Here is a 17,792-nt window from a genome sequence, read left to right on the forward strand (position 1 = left end):
ATCTTTTTGAATTAGTATTTTTGTTTACTTTGGGTAAAGAGCCAGTAGTGGAATTGCTGGATCATATAGTATTTCTATTTTTAATTTTTTGAGGAACCGTCATACTGTTTTCCATAATGGCTGCACCAGTTTGCATTCCTACCAGCAGTGCACCATGGTTCCTTCCAGTACATTTTCTGTATTTTCATGATGAGATTTTTCTTAACATGCATATTAGAAAGAGAAAATAGGAATAAAATAATGCGGTACTCTGCCTCAGTCTACCAATTAGTAGTATTCATTTATTAATACGTAAACTAAAGAGAAATAAAGCTAACAATCAGCTCCATTTACTTCTGTATAAGAAGAGATTTAATAACATCCAGTGTTGTATAACAAAATCATTATGTTTATTAGTTCTTTTTGTTTTGCCCTTTTAAAAAAAAAAGTATTTAGAGAGCACACGGGAGTTGGGGGGGCAGAAGGAGAGGGAGAAGCAGACTCCCCACTGAGCAGGGAGCCCAACGTGGGGCTTGATCCCATGACCCTGAGATCATGACCTGAGCCAAAGGCAGACGCTTAACAGACTGAGCCCCCCAGGTGCCTCCTTTGTTTTGCTTATTATCAATTCTAACAGTTCTTGTTCTGGTTAGTTCTGTACTAATGAAGTAATAGCTTAGTCTGAGAATTTTTAATAGCTTTATGGCCACTGGAAATTAGAAATTAAAACTGATATTCATTGTTTTGTTGTAGAAAGTTGTAAATATTGATAAGATTATCAAAAGACATTGAAGCATAAAACTATTAAGATAAAATTCTGTGGGGTCAGAAAATTGACCTAAGAGTTCAAGGAGGAAAAGAAAGGCAAAATTTCTTTCTCTTGAGTTTATTTTGTCTTTAATTATTTCTTAAGGACTTACTTTTTTTGTAGTGGTTTTAGGTTCACAGCAAAGTTGAGAGGCCTTCTTTCACACAGGCATGGCCTTCATTATTTTTACCTATTTTAAAAATGATTGTGGGTGTCAAATTGCTCTCTACGTAGAATCTATTGGATACATGTATAAGAAGTTTATTGTAAATTCTCAGCATTTATAATATATCAGAAATTACAGTTTTTGCAACTAAATACATTTGGAAAAATGTCAGCTATCAAGTTGAAAATGTAAGGGGAGCCTATTTTTAAAAAAATTCTCATAGGAAATAATGTGAGCAAGAAGTGCTTGAAGACCTCAACTCTAGACTGCATTTCCCTTTCTGCTCCACATTTTTTAATTGGTGAAACTTGTGCTCCTTAAAGCATTTTTGCTGTTCATCTCATAATATGGCTTGCTGTGCTGCTGCTGTCCCGAAGTACCAAACTCCTTTTTCTGTTCCTGCCTAGGTGCAGTATCTGTACCGAGTGTTCTGCCGGCTACGTCCTGGCATCTCTATCCTTGCCCTGCACGGCCGCCAGCAGCAGATGAGAAGGATGGAAGTCTACAACGACTTTGTCCGCAAGAGAGCTGCCGTGCTCTTTGCTACTGATATTGCTGCCAGGGGGCTGGGTAAGAGCTTAGCAGAAAATATTCTGGGATCGTGGGTGATTTGCTTATAAATGGATGGATTTGGGAATTCATAGTTTCACTCAAATAATTGGTCCTTCTTCTCTTAGAAAAACAAGTAAATTGAATTAAGGCTATATCACTGAAAATTTTGGTCATATTTTCATCTTTTGTGCTTATTGTTTATGAAAATAATCCTAGAATCCTGAGGAGCCCACAAAATCAAAGGAGGATTAAAGTTTAAAGATAGGAGGAAAAACTACTCTTGTTTCTTTGAAAATTGGAAACTTGATAAAATATTACAACTTAAGAAGAAAATTTGAAGTCCATTTCTTCACCAAATGTTTTTATTTTAAAAACATACTTAATGTATGTAAGCTTTCAAGAAGCCACTGATACCATTTTACAGCTGATGGCTGTGTGGCGGCGGGATGGGGTATGGAAGTAATTACAGGAAGTAGAGATGTGAGTATATAACATGAGAATAAATAGGTGGTAATTTAAAATTTTCATTTACCTTATGTTACTGACTGTGGCAGATTAAACACACACGAAGAATACGTGCAGTGTACCCTCGTAGGTACTACCCAGCTTTAGTGACGATCTTTTTCATCTTTTTCATGATCCCCTTTTTCTTCCCGTCTCCTTGTTTGTCTTGGAGTATTTTAAAGTGTATTTCAGACATCATATCCGTTCATTCCTGTGTGACTGGAGGCCGTAGCCAAGTGTGTGTATTTTTAAACCTCTCTAGCCTATAGTGTTATACCAAGACTTGTGGTAAAATCAGCATTTTGTATTTACCTTGTTTGGGCTATGTAATTGTCTGCTGAGGGAAATGGTGTACCAGTTGTCTCCGATCTTTTACTTTTGTGTTTTTAAGTTAATAGTTAAGATTTGCTTAATTTGTGGTCCCAGTTCTGATTTTTCTCAACTGTCCTAGCAGATGTCCCATGCTTACTTTTCTAACAGTTCAAATGCAGTCTGTTTCTCTCTTCCTTGAGACCCTCTTGCAGTCTCTGTCTCCAGCTCTTACCTGGACTGGCTGCTCCATAAACTTCACGCACATTTGTCATCCTGGGACACGTCTATCTAGATCTCTTTCTCTTTCTTGATTTATTTTCTCATTTTATTTTAAAAAATTTACAGTCTCATTTTCTAGGGTGCCCGGCTGGCTCAGTTGGTGGATCATGTGACTCTTGGTCTTGGGGTTGTGGGTTTGTGTCCCACACTGGGTGTAGAGATTGCTTAAAAATAAAATCTAAAAAAATAAATCTCGTTCTCTAATAGTTTCTTCAGGAAGGGCTCACGGGAGGTAAATTTGAGTTGTTACATGGCGTGTCCTCTTCTTGAATGATAGTTGGGATGGGAATAGAATTCTAGGTTGAAATAACTTTATAGTTTTTGCAGTTATTTTCATATATTGTTTACACTCAGTTCCACTTTGATATTATGGTAGTTATTAGACACACAACTGCGTTGTCTAATGTGTTAGTAAAAAGCATATACATTACTATATCAAAAATTTCGGTAAAAAAAAGCTTATAACTGTTTCCTATATGTTTTGCTTTATGCACATAAAAACATTCTGAGAAGGGGTTCATAGGCTTCAGTTATAGTACAAAAATGTCAAAAACCTCTGTTCTAGCTTATTTTAAAAAGTTTATATGAACATATTCGTAAGTGATGTATAAAGTACTGGGTATATAAAAAGTTTACATAAACAATGTTAAATATGCTAGTGTAGGACTTGCTTTTGAAGTCTTTCCATTTTTTTTTTTTTAAGATTTTATTTTTAAGTAATCTCTGCATCTACCATGGATGGATCACAATCCCAAGATCAAGAGTCACATGTTTTACTTACTGAGCCAGCCAGGCGCCCCAAGTCTTTCCATGTTGACGTATAAATATCCAGTGTGTTTTGTAGAGTGTCTCATGGTATGAATTTACCCATTCCTGGAGTAATGAACATTGAAGTTTCAGTCTTTTTATTCTAAAAATGTGCAGTGAATATTCTGAAGCTCTAAAGTAAGCATCCTAGAATTTCTTTAGAATATACCAGTACCCTTTTAAAACTTTTTAAATTCTCTTTTTTTAAATGAATTATCACATGCACATGGGTAAAAAGCTAGGAGCCCTAGTAGGCTCTACACATCCTTGCTCTTCAGAAGCAACTCCTTAAATTTCTGTTAGTCTTTTTTTGGTTTTTAGTTTTATATTCTGAAGTGATATCTTTTACACTGTACTACTTAATTTTTACCAAATTTAGAAAAATTACCAAAGATTTCCTTTTGTTAGACCTCTCTGTCATTCCTCTTCTGTGTCCCCATCATTGTGTTTTGTTTTGTTTTGTTTTAGTGTTCACCCCTTTTCTCTGTTACAGAAATTGATTTGAAATCCTCACAGCAAAATCCACAGATGATTAAAGGTAGTGCTTTTAAGGAATTGAGAACAGGGTGTCTGGAAATGAATGAAAACTCCTGTAGCCAAATATGTGTACGGAATAATTATTGCTGAGAAATGAGAAAAGGGACTTAGAAAGACATCATTAATTTGAATGGGGATGGGAAAAGCAAGTTTTGTAGTTCACCAGGAGCCCATGAGAAGTGGGTTCTTTTAGGTTATTAAATATCAGGGTATTTCATTATTTGTCTGACACAAAGCAATCTCTTCTGTGTCAGATACAAAATAATCTTCATATTCAAACACTTTATCAACGGAGATTGTTTATTATCTCTTGGTTCATGCAATTAATTTTATTTTTAATAAAGTTCACAGATGAGTTTGATGTGATGGAAAGCCCTGGCAAGTGGGGATACTGTAAAATAAAAAGAGTGGATCACCTGGGTGCTTCAGTAGGTTAAGCATCTGCCTTCCGCTCGTGTCATGATCCCAGGGTCCTGGAATGGAGCCCGCATCTGGCTCCCTGCTCAGCAGGAAGTCCGCTTCTCCCTCTCCCTCTGCCCCTCCCCCTGCTCATTCTCTCTCTCTCTCAAATAAATAAGTAAAATCTTAAAAAAAAATAAAAATAGTACAGCAGGGTAGATCCTGAAACTGATTTCCTAACTTGACATTCCTTCTGTACAGATTTCCCAGCTGTGAATTGGGTTCTTCAGTTTGATTGTCCAGAGGATGCCAACACATATATTCACAGAGCAGGTAGAACTGCCAGGTAGGTGTGCTGACTCAGTTCTTTGCTATTGCATTTGGGAGATGTATGCTGTTGATAGAATGGTAACTGGTTAGCATCTTTCCGGAGAGCATTTGGTAATAATTATTGAAGCCTTAGAGTTCCTCCTCATGCCTCACATTCCACATTGAAACACTGATCTTAATAAAACAGATGGGTTAAGTTTCAGTAAAGATGTTCATCTTATTGACCTTTGTAATGGTTAAGAATTGGAAACAATCTAAATAATCCTAGTAGCATTATGAGTAATTATGGTTAGCCACAGATGGACTATATCTTTGGATTTACCTTGTAGCATTTACTTTCTCATTGAAACTGGATGAGTTATTTATAACGTGGCTGTCAGTGAGACATTGATACTTGATGTTGGAAGAGACACCACCTGTTGGTCTACCTGGTCCAACAGTTACTTCCGATTTTTAAGTCACAGCTTGAGCTGAATGGTTTCCCAGGGATGGCAGGATCTTTAGACCCAAGATATAAACCATCTTCCAAGCAATATGTGTCATTCTCCAGTAGGCTTGCTCTTCTGCTTGCTCTGTGTCCCTTCCAGCAAGTGACCCAAGTGTCCCCTATCCCTTGTTTACCTAGTAAATATCTTTAATGTGTAGTTATTTTAAATTTCTTTGAATCCATAGTTTCTGGATGGCTTTGTAGAAAAAAACATTTTTTTTTTTTTTGTCGTATTTGGTGAATTTTGTTGTATGTTTTGGCTGATGTGAAGGTTTTTCATGTCTTTCTATAGCCTGAGAACAAGTAGAGCTCTCATTTTGTTCATTTTTAATCTTCATAAAATGTTTGATGCTTGATTCACATTTACCTTGTGGGCCATTAAACACGGGCTATAATCAAAATGTACTCCAGCACATTTCTTTTGTCCAGCGTGAAGGGAGCGAATAGTACAATAGTGAAAAATAAAGCTATTTAAAAATAGGATTTATGTACTTCAGGGTCAAAAGTGTTTTTATTGCAATTAACAATATAATTTGAACAAGAAGTGGAGTTAGAAGTGGGTTCTGTATATGGCGTCATTGTACCTTAGACAGACTTGCCTGTAGACTGGTGACATTTTGGTTTCTCATGGAGTCTAAGGAAATTGGACCTGGGCAGAACAGAGGTCTTGTTTTCCATTTTATAGGAAGGTGGGTGGTGTGTCAGTGATCTTCGTCTGAGTACATGTTTGGGTTATCTTTCATAGTGAGAGACTCAGAAGTGGTAGGTAGTGGTTGGTGGAATGAATGTTCTCCACTGTTGCGTGCTCCTCAGTAAATGTGTAGCGTGTGTGAATTTATACATGTCTCCGTGCACACATTTGCATTTTAGATAACGTGGGGCATGGCCTCTCACGAGCATACTGCTCCAGGGGCACACAGGCTTGTTAGTTGTGCCATTTGGTGTTGATGTAGACAGGGCAAATGGATTCTTTATAGGACACTTTTATTTATTTATTTGATTTGATTTATTTGTCAGAGAGAGAGCACGAGAGCGCACAAGCAGGGGGAGGGGCAGAGGGAGAAGCAGGCTCCGTGCTGAGCAGGGAGCCTGATGCGGGGCTCGATCCCAGGACCTGGAGATTATGACCTGAGCCGAAGGTGGATGCTTAACTGACTGAGCCACTCTATAGAACACCAGTGATTCTTACTTTATGAAGATAATGGGACATCTCATTGCATCAGAAAACAGTTCACCAAAGAGGATTATTTCAGGGTTTTTGGTTCCCAGAGAGGTTGTTGAAAATCTTACATAGTCAAACATACCAGGGTGAACATTAAATTGGTCCTAATGACCGGCGATGAAGAGTAGCTACAGAAACATCACGATTTTGTTTGAAGAGAAAATACTAATTTGAAAAACTATTGTAATTTCTAATGCCATTAATTTTTAAAGTACAAGCGTGTTTGATCCCTTGTAACCAATTAAAAATGTTTGAATCGACTCTTAGATGAGTAGCCAGTGGAAATGTTTAGGATATGCAGTGCTTATTTTTTCTTGGGCAGTTTAATAAAAAAATAGCGAAATTGCAGTTTAAAAGTTGCCATTAATGGGCTTACAGATAATTAGAAAGTTTCGTGGGCCATGAGACTGGATAATTGAATCGAATAAGGCTAAATTAAAATTTGAAACTAATTAAAATCCTGTGTTTATGCTGTAATTAAAACTGGGTTGCCAGATAGTGTTTACTTGTGGAAGTGAGCTGTAATATATGAATATAGAGAAATGAATTCAGTGCTTTGTGGCAAAATAGCTAAGGTCTGAGGAATCTTTTTTTCCTTACTGTGTTTTAGCTGAGTGAAAATAGTGATTCCAGTACTTGTCTTGAGGTACTTTGTTTTAATTAATTCACCAAAAATTCTCTTGATCCTTAGTTTTGAGAAAAGTTTTGTCTTTTTTCCTTAACCATCCACACCCCTTTTAACAAAATGATCTCATTTAGAGACAGGTGAGGCAAGGAATATGAATATAATTTTATCAAGCTGTATTCTGTGATACATTGTACTTAAAAATGATAGTCTTTTTTTAAAATTAACATATAATGTAATATTTGTTTCAGGGGTACAGGTCTGTGATTCGTCAGTCTTTCACAATTCACAGCGCTCACCATAGCACATACCCTCCCCAGTGTCTATCACCCAGCCACCCCATCCCTCCCACCCCCCTCCACTCCAGTAACCCTCAGTTTGTTTCCTGAGATTAAGAGTCTCTTATGGTTTGTCTCCCTCTCTGGTTTCATCTTGTTTCATTTTTCTCTCCCTTCCCCTATGGTCCTCTGTTTTGTTTCTCAAATTCCTCATATCAGTGAGATCATGATACTTATCTTTCTCTGATTAACTTATTTCGCTTAGCATAATACCCTCTAGTTCCATCCACATCATAGCAAATGACAAGCTTTCTTTTTTTGATGGCTGCATAATATTCCATTGTGTGTGTGTGTGTGTGTGTGTGTGTGTGTGTGTGTGTGTGTGTGTATATACCACATCTTCTTTATCCATTCATCTGTTGATGGACATCTAGGCTCTTTCCATAGTTTGGCTATTGTGGACATTGCTGCTATAAACATTGGGGTGCATGTGCACCTTCGGATCACTACATTTATATCTTTGGGGTAAATACCCAGTAGTGCAGTTGCTGGGTCGTACGGTAGCTCTATTTTCAACTTTCTGAGGAACCTCCATACTGTTTTCCAAGTGGCTGCACCAGCTTGCATTCCCACCAACAGTGTGGGAGGGTTCCCCTTTCTTCACATCCCCGCCAACATCTGTCATAAAAACAGTCTTTAGTGCTTGCAGTTTTTGGTACTCATAAAACCAAGCTTTTCCATTTCTTAAGATAATGCCCATTTGAAAATAAAAAAATTGGGAATGAAAAGTAGGCATATATCAGATACTCCCCCCTTTTTAAAAAAGTTTTTAATTAATTTTTTTAAAAGTAGGCTCCTCCCAGTGTGCAACACTTGAACTCACAACCCTGAGGTCAAGACCTGAGCTGAGATCAAGTGTTGGATGTTTAACCGACTGAGCCACCCAGGCACCCCACTCACCCCACTCGTTTTTTTTAAATGCTTTTATTTGGGCAATAGAGGTCTGTGGACGTAAGATGTGAGTTATATATAACTGTTCATATATAACCATTGGGAGTTGAAATATAAAAGGTGAGAGTCGGTGCCTGGCTGGCTCAGTCGGTAGAGCATGCCACTCTTGATCTCAAGTTCGTCAGTTCAAGCCCCACGTTGGGCCTAGAGCTTACTTAAAAAAAAAAAAAAAGATTAGTTTATGCATGTGCACCTGTTGTAAAATAATTCCGGTGGTATTCCAGCGAGCCTTACTTGCCTGAGCTCAGACTTTGGGAGTGATGTGGCTAGCAGAATGTGGTTCCACTAGGGGGCAGCAGAGGCCAGCTCTTTGTATTGCACACTCTCCGGCAGGAGTTTAGATCAACAGCAGTGAAGATGAAGATGCAAAGTAGTTAAAATTTCTGGCGTGATAACTTTGAAGAGTTTATGGTTTGTGGAAAATACTGGTACTTTATGGGATAGATAATAAAGATAATTTTTTAAAAGTGTCCTTAATTTTTTTGTAAATTGAAGTAATAAAAATGGAAAAGACAATTTCCATGAGCCTTAATTTACTGAGGGTTACCCTGAATATCTTAGGTATGAGATGGGAGCAATCCCTGCTAGTGAAAATTCTTGCTTCTTTAATTCCTTTAGCTTAGATTGACGAAGATCCTGTCTTCAGCCTGCTTCTAGGTACATAATGGTTCTTTACATGGCCTCTGCCTTGGCCTAGTTGCCATTTAGAATTTAAAGTTTTTTTTAAAAGGGCAAAACCAGTTCTTTATTTTGCATCAAGAAGCATTGGGCTGGGATCTGGCCAGGATAGCTACCGAGGTGGGTAAGTGGGCTGATATTTCTCAGGGGGCGGTTAGCTCCAGGCGCTTCCCCCTTGCTCTCCTGCTGTCTGTTCTCAGCACAGCAGGCAGAGTGATCCTTTTTAAACACAAGTCAGATCATGTTCGCCCTCTGATGGCTTCTTCTTCACTCCGAATAAAAGCCAGTGACTCGATATTATTTAGCCTCCGCCCAGCCTTAACTTTCTATTCCCCACTGTCCCTGTGATCCACACTAGTTGAGCTCTTTCTCCTTCATGCTGGGCATGTTTTTCCCCCTCATGGCCCCTTTATGTTAATGTTTCTTTTGCTGGAATGGTTTTTCCTCGAGCACTGGCATGGCTGTCTTTCTTAACCTGAGCCAACCACTCCTCCTCACCACACTCTGTACTTTCTTTTTTCCATAGCACTTAATACCTTCAAATATACTAAAGCTTTTCCTTATTACATTGTTTCCCTTTCTCTTCACTAGAATGTAAGCTCCATAAAGGCAAGGAAATATGTCTACTGAGTTGATACACCCCGAGTGCTTAGGACAGGGCTTGGCACAGAGTAGACAGTTGAGATTACACAGTTACTTTCTCACATTAGACTCATGAATCAGAGCTTACCTAAAATTAATTAATCTACTGCAGTATAACAGATTAACCCACAGTGTAGTGGCTTAAAGCAAGAACCGTGTGTTGGCTCCCGGAATCCAGGTGCAGCTCATCTGGGTCCTTACAGGTCTGTAGTCAAGGTGTCACACGGTACTTGAAGGCCCAACTGGGGGTGGATCCCGTGCCAAGCTCATTCACCTGCTTGCTGACAGGTCCCTTCGTGTGATTTTTCTTTTTGTGGGGCTTTTTATAACACAGTAGTTGGCCTCATCAGCGAGAGCACGTGAGAGAGTAAGACGGGGTAAGGTGGGAGCAACAGTGTCTTTTGTGACCTAGACTGGGAACTCAAACTTTATCTTACCTGTCGTATCCCAGTGGTTACACAGATCAGCCTTATTCAGTGTGGGGAGGGTCACAAGGTGTGAATGCAGGAAGGCCCAGATCTTTGGGAGCCATTTTAGTAGCTGCCTACCATGCCTAATATCAAGCTTTCCTGTTAGGCTCAAGGATAAAGGAAGGTAATGAATGGTAAGGGATCTGTAGGCAGTAAGAGGTCTGGGACCTCCACCATAGCTCCACAGGGCCATTCTCGACGCCTCAGGGTAGGCTCTGGCCCAGGTTGACCTCACAGTCACTAATCTGTATGTGCCGTTTATCACTTCCACAGATGGGCCATTGGTGTCCCCAGTTACACGCTGCCTACAGAGACCTATCCCTTGCATCCACAGCTTTAAACATACCTGGTACATCCTGTTCTTAGCATCTCATCGATGAGGGCTCACATGCTAGCGCATGCCATGTTTGTTTCCCAGGAGGCCTGTCATTAGTATATTTATGAGGAGATTTGACTGCATCACTTTTTCATTTTCAGCCAGAGGAGCCTCTTCCCTAAGGGAATGAGCAGGTTGTGGCTTAGCCATTCACTTTCTAACACTCAAATATTTGTTGAGTGAACAAATGCAAGAACTCATTTAGTCTTTATATCGGCCTTGTGGGAGAGGCCGTTTTGTCAGGAAACGATTTCTCAGGGATGGTGAGGTAAAACGTGTCTTAAGATCCCTCGGGAAATACCAGGGCTGGGATTTGTCCTCGGGTCTTTCTGACTCTACAACTCCTGTTCTTGGCAGTGTGCCCCAAACCAGATGTTTTCATTTAGTGAAATCTAGTGGCTGCTACTCCCAGGTGGGGCTTCCAGAAGGCGTGGAGGCCAGATGCTGGGAGAAGGAAGGTAGGTATCTTTATTTAAACTTGTTGCCATTCATGGTCATGAAGATAACTAAAAATAGGTGCATTTCCTTCTTTAGTTGGATTATGAGAGTCAGATACCCCATAGTTGATCAACACTATCCTTAAAAGTCAAGAAATTTAGGTTCGGATCTGGCTCTGTCACCCGATGGCTTTGGACCCTTTGACCAGTTCTTAATCTCTTTAAGCCTCAATTTCTTCTGTAAAATGGGGTTAATCATCTCTTTCAGTAGTTTCCAGAAAGTGTAATTTCAGGTAGTATAATTTTTAGACCCTACTTTTATGTGTGTTTTCTTCTTGTTTTTAATGTATTAAAACTTACTTTAGTCTTTTTTTAAATTCTGGGGACAGAGTTGATAGACTGTAATGATTTCTACCCTTTCTCTGTGAACTCCCTAAATCCTCATTCTTCATCAGTTTGTTAGAAGCTTTCCACGCAACAAACGTTAGCCAGCTGGATTTCTTTCCAATTACCGTGAACTTTGTTTGTCAAACTGTTGAGCCTCTTGTGGTGTACCTCCTTGTATTTCCAAGATCTTACGCTACACGTGACTTTATTCTTCCCAGAATATTTCCCAGTCTGTCCTTTTCTCTTCAATCTAGTGTAGAGTCTTTAGATATTCTGTGAGTCAGAGATCCCCCTTTTCCCAGAATAAGCTGTCCTTTGTGCCACGTTGTGCAGGAGGAACAGAACAGTTGGAGTCTGAGTCCTGTGGCCGTCTGTGTGCATCTGCAGGGCTGACTGCACTGTTGTCCTCAGTGACAGGCGCTCGTGGGGCTGGTTGCCACAGGTAAGGCGAAGGCGTAGGGAGGAGAGAAGGAGATGCAGGGAGGGGGACAGAAAGAAGGATGTGGGATAGCAGAGTGTGCCCAAGAGTTGTCTCTGTTTCTCCACCTCCTGGTCCTCCTTATATCGTGAACAACGACTCGTATGTTAAGAATCACAGGTATAGAACTTTAGATTCTGAAGGGACCTGGATTGTCTCCTTCAAACTGTTAATTTATAAATAAGAATGCAATGTATGGTGATAAAGTGACTTCTTATCCACGGTTGTAAAGCTAATGAATAGTACAGCTGGGGCTTGGGTTCAGTTCTTTTGACTCTAAATCCAGTCTGCTTATACAACCTCTGGTGGTTTGTTTGCATCTGTTAACTCAACAAATATTTAGTGAGGAGCTTTTAGGTACAAATGTATGGTAAGTAGGAAACGTGCATTCATACATGTCCTCAAATTTACTGGCTGAGATAAGGAAGTACCCTAATATTGGTAGTACTAAGATGTGTTCAGTGAAGTGAGAATGACACAAAAGATGTTGATTTTATTTTATTTTTTTAAAAGATTTTATTTATTTATTTGACAGAGAGAGACACAGAGAGGGAGAAGCAGGCTTCCCTTGGAGCAGGGAGCCCAATGTGGGGCTTGATCCCAGGACCCCAGGGTCATGACCTGAGCCGAAGGCAGTCGCTTAAGCGACTGAGCCACCCAGGCGCCCAAAAGATGTTGATTTTAAAGCATATACATTTTGGGGCACCTGGGTGGCTCAGTCGGTTAAGCGACTGCCTTCGGCTCAGGTGATGGTTCCAGGGTCCTGGGATTGAGCCCCGCTTCGGGCTCCCTGCTTGGTGGGAAGCCTGCTTCTCCCTCTCCCACTCCCCCTGCTTGTGTTCCCTCTCTCACTGTTTCTCTCTCTTTCTCTGTCAATTAAATAAATAAATAAAATCTTAAAAAAAAAAAGCATATACATTTTATTACTTCATAATAACTTGTGTTTTGTTATAAAAATAGTGTTTATTCATTATATAGATTCTAGATGTTGGCAGAACATACCACCTACATCTCACTACCTAGAAAAATTTTCATATATGTTTGCATACGTATTTTTAAAATTACAAGAACGGAATTATTCTAGCAGATTCTCTTCCAGCCTGGTCTGTAACTTGGAGAACCAGGCTGGGAGAACTGAGAATAGCCAGGCAGTTGTGAACACTGCCAGATCTTGCTACAGCAGTAGTTGGAAGTCTGAATGGACAAAGTTTAAGGGAGACTTAAAGTCTCAGCTAGAGTGGAGTTGGTGTGTTGGGGAATAGGCATTGGAGCGTTGAGGACTAGTGGTTATTGGGTAGAAGGCAAATTATTGTCAGAACGGCAGGGCTTTTTCTCCTTCCTCTGGCCAGAGTTTGTTTCGAGGTTACTTCAGTGGAAGAATTACCACTGGGACTCAGAAGTCAGTGGTCTGGATCTCCCAAGTTTAGCTAGGAAATGTTAGTGAGCTGTAGGATGTGAAAGTAAGCTGCTTGGTGTCAGACAATCATGATCAACCTATTAAGGATCCTTCTTTCTGGAGGGAGTCCTGGTAGAGCTGAAAAAGGTAATGAACTGGAAGTTTAAAGCCTCTGATATATAATGATTAGCCAGTGGTTTTTGTTTTTTTTCTAGATTTTTTTTTTTAATAGTTTCCTGGTCTTTCCAGAAATTTATTTGCCTCTTCTACCAGTTGCTTGCATATAAAAGACTCGCAAATTAATGTAAAATGAAGTTCCTCCTAAATTCTAACGGGCTACATAAATGTAACATGGTATTACTACTGATGGTGAAAATGAGATTTTTTTGTTGTATTTCAGATTCAGGGCTTCTTATTTGGTGCCTTGAATGTTTCTTACAATAACCTGTCTAATATGGAGTTCCAGAATGTAGATCATGTGAAGAACATTTATTTCTCTTTATACTTATACCAAGCCTCAGTCCTTGGATATTGCTTTTGAAATATAAAAAGCTAGCTCATGGGTAAATAGACTATCCTTGTAAGTATTTGAAAAAAGAAAAGAAAAGAAGAGAAATGTGCTTCTGGCTTCTTTTTAGATACGTTTTTATTTCTGAAATGAAAGCTTACCAGAAATTTTTGGGTATTGGTGTGGGGGAGACATTTGTGCTTTATGTTGTTACAGGGAAAAGATGTGTGTGATGTTGAATAGTTAAAGTGGCCAGGGATGATCTTTTTGATAGATGCTTGCCTTGTGGGATTTGGCTTGGGACATTTTTTCCATTTTCCTTTGGGAATTTTGTTCTTTTAAATTTCAGTGTTGCACTCTGTCTTAACCTTGTGCAGATCTATCTGTCATTTAGCTTGTTATGGTTGTAAAAGGTTTGGATATGGCCCTTGTGTGACTTAACTCCTGATCCATTATTCCAGGTTATCCCTGGGTGGATGAATGGGTAGACAAGATAGATGTAATGATTAGGCTTATTATTCCTGCTTCTTAGTCTGAAGATCCGAGGGCTTCGGCGGATGCTGTTTTGATACCTTCGAGATTTCTCTTTACCTCTGTACCAGCTTTGGAGGCTGAGAGGCTCTCAGATCCCTTGTGTGCTCTGGACGTCACCTCACTACTTCATATACTAGTGATTTCTGCCTTCACAGATGATTTAGTCCAACACTGCTTAGGGGAAATGCTTTAGATTCATATTTCTTCATAGTGAATGATGACAAAACATTTTGAATTATAATCATTGGTGTTGAAATACAATGAGGAAGTATTTGGTATTCGTTTCTCATTTATGAAACAGTAAAAGGAGTAAATGTATGTTCAGCTTTACGCCTTTCTCTCCCTGTGTAACACACATGCATTTAGAAACCCTAGAGAAGCTAATCACGAAGAAGGTGCAACTTCTACTGGACTTGCTCAAATGCTGCCTTTTCTCCCTGGAAAACTTGACTCTCCCCTAATGTTTGACTAATTCCTAATTTTTTAGGTCTCTGCTCTTAGATGTCCTTTGCTTAGGGCAGTTTTCTTGACTCCTGGACAACATTCAGTAGCGCTCTCTCTTGTGTCTTTACAGCTTCCTAGTATGCCTGCCATCACACCCGTGCCACTTCATGTCAGTTCCTGGTTTTACTGTCTGTCCCTAGTAGTCTGTGAGCTCTGTGACAGCCAGAACTATGGCAGTTTTAGTGCCTGGCATTTAGTGGCCCCTTAAAATTTTGTTAAATTTATGAATTAAAGAGAACTTTTAGCACTTTCGATAGGTTTTATTTCATACTTTTCTCTGTGTGTACGCATGTATACATACAGATATTTCTGTAAAGATATTACACTGGAATTTCACCTTGTGCGTGGGAGTGGAGCTGTGAAATCAGCACGAGGTGAAAATTGCTCCTCTGTCTTTCTGGTGCCTACAGTAAGTCTACACAGTCAGTTTTCCCCTCCAGTGTTCAGTGATAAAATTGTACTTGTGTACAGTGGTATTCTAGCTCTCTAGACACAGGCGTCCAGAGTCCTCCAAAACCAGGCTCTGGTGTCCCTTTCTGGCAATCTTTTTTGCTGTTCATTTAGTTACACTGGCTTCCGTTGCATTGCTCCTATCTTTAGTTAATCTACGTTTGCCTTGTATTTTCTGGTTTCTACTCCTTTGTTCATGCTATTCTCCCCCTTTGGAAGACCTTAGCTTTTCCCTTTTTGTATTGACTTTCAAAGTCCTCCTCAGATTCCATCTGCTCTGACAGGTTTGTGTTTCTCTGGCTGATCCTGAGTGGTCTCTTTCTACTTCTGAGTTTGTGGCATTTATTGCCCCTGGTAGTCCTTTTACATTTAGTGGTGTACCATCTCGGGGGACGTTCTGTGGGATCTCTTGCTTTTGTGTGTGTTTGTGTTTTCTAGTCAGCTAGATTGTTAGATCGCTGAAGACAGGGCTGTTCTTCTATTTCTTTGTGGTGTTCGCAGTTTAGGCCTGGCACCTTTCTCACTAAATAATTTATTTATATATAAAAATTTGCTCCTCATATTATAGCATGAACCCTGAACAGAGTGTTTGATGAGAATACTTTTTGTTTTGTTTCTTTTAAAAAAAATTCCACAAACCCCCAACTCCATTTTGTCTTCCTGGTTGCACACAATGGCTGACACTGAGTTATCAGGGAGATCTGTGTGCAGGTGGCACAAAAAGCTCAAGTAACTGTGGGTGCATTGTGGCCCACTTAGAAATTCCTGGTGGTATAGCATGAAGTAAGAATTTTACTAGGTAAAGGAAGAGAAGCACGTGAATTGGAGGTTGGTTTTCATTTGAGCAGAGATCCGTTTCTTAAAACTGATGCCATTAAACAAGGTTACTCCCAAGGTATAAAATCCCCAGAAAGATGATTTGATTTCCTTAATGTACTGGGTACCATGTTTCTTAAATTACTAATTATATTATAATTCTCTTGTGGCTTGAATGGGAAATTGTCTTTTTTCTATAGGTAGAGAGCTATTTAAGAAATTCTTTTTAGGGGCTCCTGAGTGGCTTAGTCCTTTAAGCTTCTGCCTCTTGATTCCGGCTCAGGTCATGATCTCAGGGTCCTGAGATCGAGCCCCGTGTCAGGCTCTGTGCTGGGCGTGGAGCCTGCTTAAGATTCTCTCTCTCCATTTCCCTCTGCCCCTCTGTCCTTAAAGAAAAAAAAAAAAAGAAAAATTCTTTTTAGTTGATCTGTTTCTTAGGATCTGGCTCTCCTGTGGTACAGCTTAAAAGTCACTCAGAATTATAATTAGTGGTGAAATTTTGGAAAAGATGCACAGAGCCCTAGTTTTCTCTTGTCACAGAAGTTAAAAAAAATGGTATTCCTAATATTTACTAATTAGGTGAGGTTGCTTCTGTGTTACCTATTCATCAGACTATTAAAATATAAAATGCAGATTGCACTGATGTGGAAGAGATTTTTTTTTTATTTGTTTAGGTACAAAGAGGATGGTGAAGCCTTATTAATTTTGCTTCCCTCAGAAGAAAAAGGGATGGTGCAGCAGCTTCTCCAGAAGAAAGTGCCTGTGAAGGATATCAAGTAAGAACTGCTGGGTGTCTTGATGTGATTGTTAGGAGAACAGAGGCACAGAATTATTATGCTGAATTATGTACACTTAATTCCCTCCTCCCTCTTGTCTTCTGCTGTCTGATTTGTGACTTTTTTTTTTTAAACAAGTTTTCAAAGACTGTTCATGGAGAAAATAAGATGAAACAGAGAACTAGTTACCTTCAACAGGCGTTGGGAGTTGAGAGGATTATACCTCTTGGATGAGATTTGTAGGGTTATGTGTCCATTTTGGAGGATTGTGCTGTCTGTTGAAGATATTTAGATTGTCAGCAGAATTGATCAGGATCAGAGTTTCACCTGCACTGGGGTCCTTGAAACACCGTGGCTTTACTTGGAAGGAAATAACTTGGAGGGTGTTTAGGTAGGGGGTGGGGTGGAGGGGTTGGATAAGGGTTCGATGAGTTGTTAATTGTTGAAGCGCACTGAGGGTTTTCTACCTTTTGTGTCTTTGATTTTATATGTGATTTTATAATTAAAAGAAAGTAAAGAACACCTTATCCATCCCCAGTTACCACCACCTTGGCTTTGTAGAAGCAAAGTAGTTCAGTCTAAACTCAGGGAAACAAGTGGGATTTCTTTTGTGAGACATAGACTCCAAAAAGAATTTCATTCTTTCCTATAGCCTCCCTTGGAGGAGTTAAGTAATGATTCTGTTATTGTGCCTAATCTCCAAGTAAGGAAAACATTATTTATGTCTTTTGGTTACTTATTTATTATTTGAAACTAGTTTTATAATATTTGACTGAAAATGGAAGTATTTACAAAAATGACATTAGATTTCATATATTTTATTTCATGGCAGTAGATCTCCCATGAGGGGCTATTTTCCAACTTCATGGATGTAAGAAGTAACCAATGATAATTGGATGTTAACCTTAGTATTTTTCACTCAGGATGGGGTGTTGAGAAAAGATTTCTGATCTTGATCTTTCCCCCCCTGCATTATGTATAATATGTGAGAATCAAATTTATGTCTGGTGTAATTTCAGTCTACTCTGGCTCCTCGATGAGAAA

The 17,792-nt window shown here is 39.4% G+C and overlaps 1 protein-coding gene across 3 annotated transcripts in view; it reads left to right on the forward strand.

The window, feature by feature from the left end:
* The window catches only part of DDX10 (DEAD-box helicase 10), a 266,086-nt gene that overhangs the window by 24,749 nt on the left and 223,545 nt on the right, over positions 1-17,792 (forward strand). For all 3 annotated transcript variants that reach the window (XM_032427925.1, XM_032427928.1, XM_032427927.1), the window contains exons 8-10: positions 1,361-1,523; positions 4,605-4,689; positions 16,647-16,748. In XM_032427925.1, the coding sequence (XP_032283816.1) occupies positions 1,361-1,523; positions 4,605-4,689; positions 16,647-16,748 (350 nt within the window). The remainder of the gene's footprint in view (positions 1-1,360; positions 1,524-4,604; positions 4,690-16,646; positions 16,749-17,792) is intronic.

Source organism: Phoca vitulina, unplaced genomic scaffold (assembly GCF_004348235.1).
Source record: "Phoca vitulina isolate PV1807 unplaced genomic scaffold, GSC_HSeal_1.0 scaffold38, whole genome shotgun sequence".
NCBI classification, from domain to species: Eukaryota; Metazoa; Chordata; class Mammalia; order Carnivora; family Phocidae; genus Phoca; species Phoca vitulina.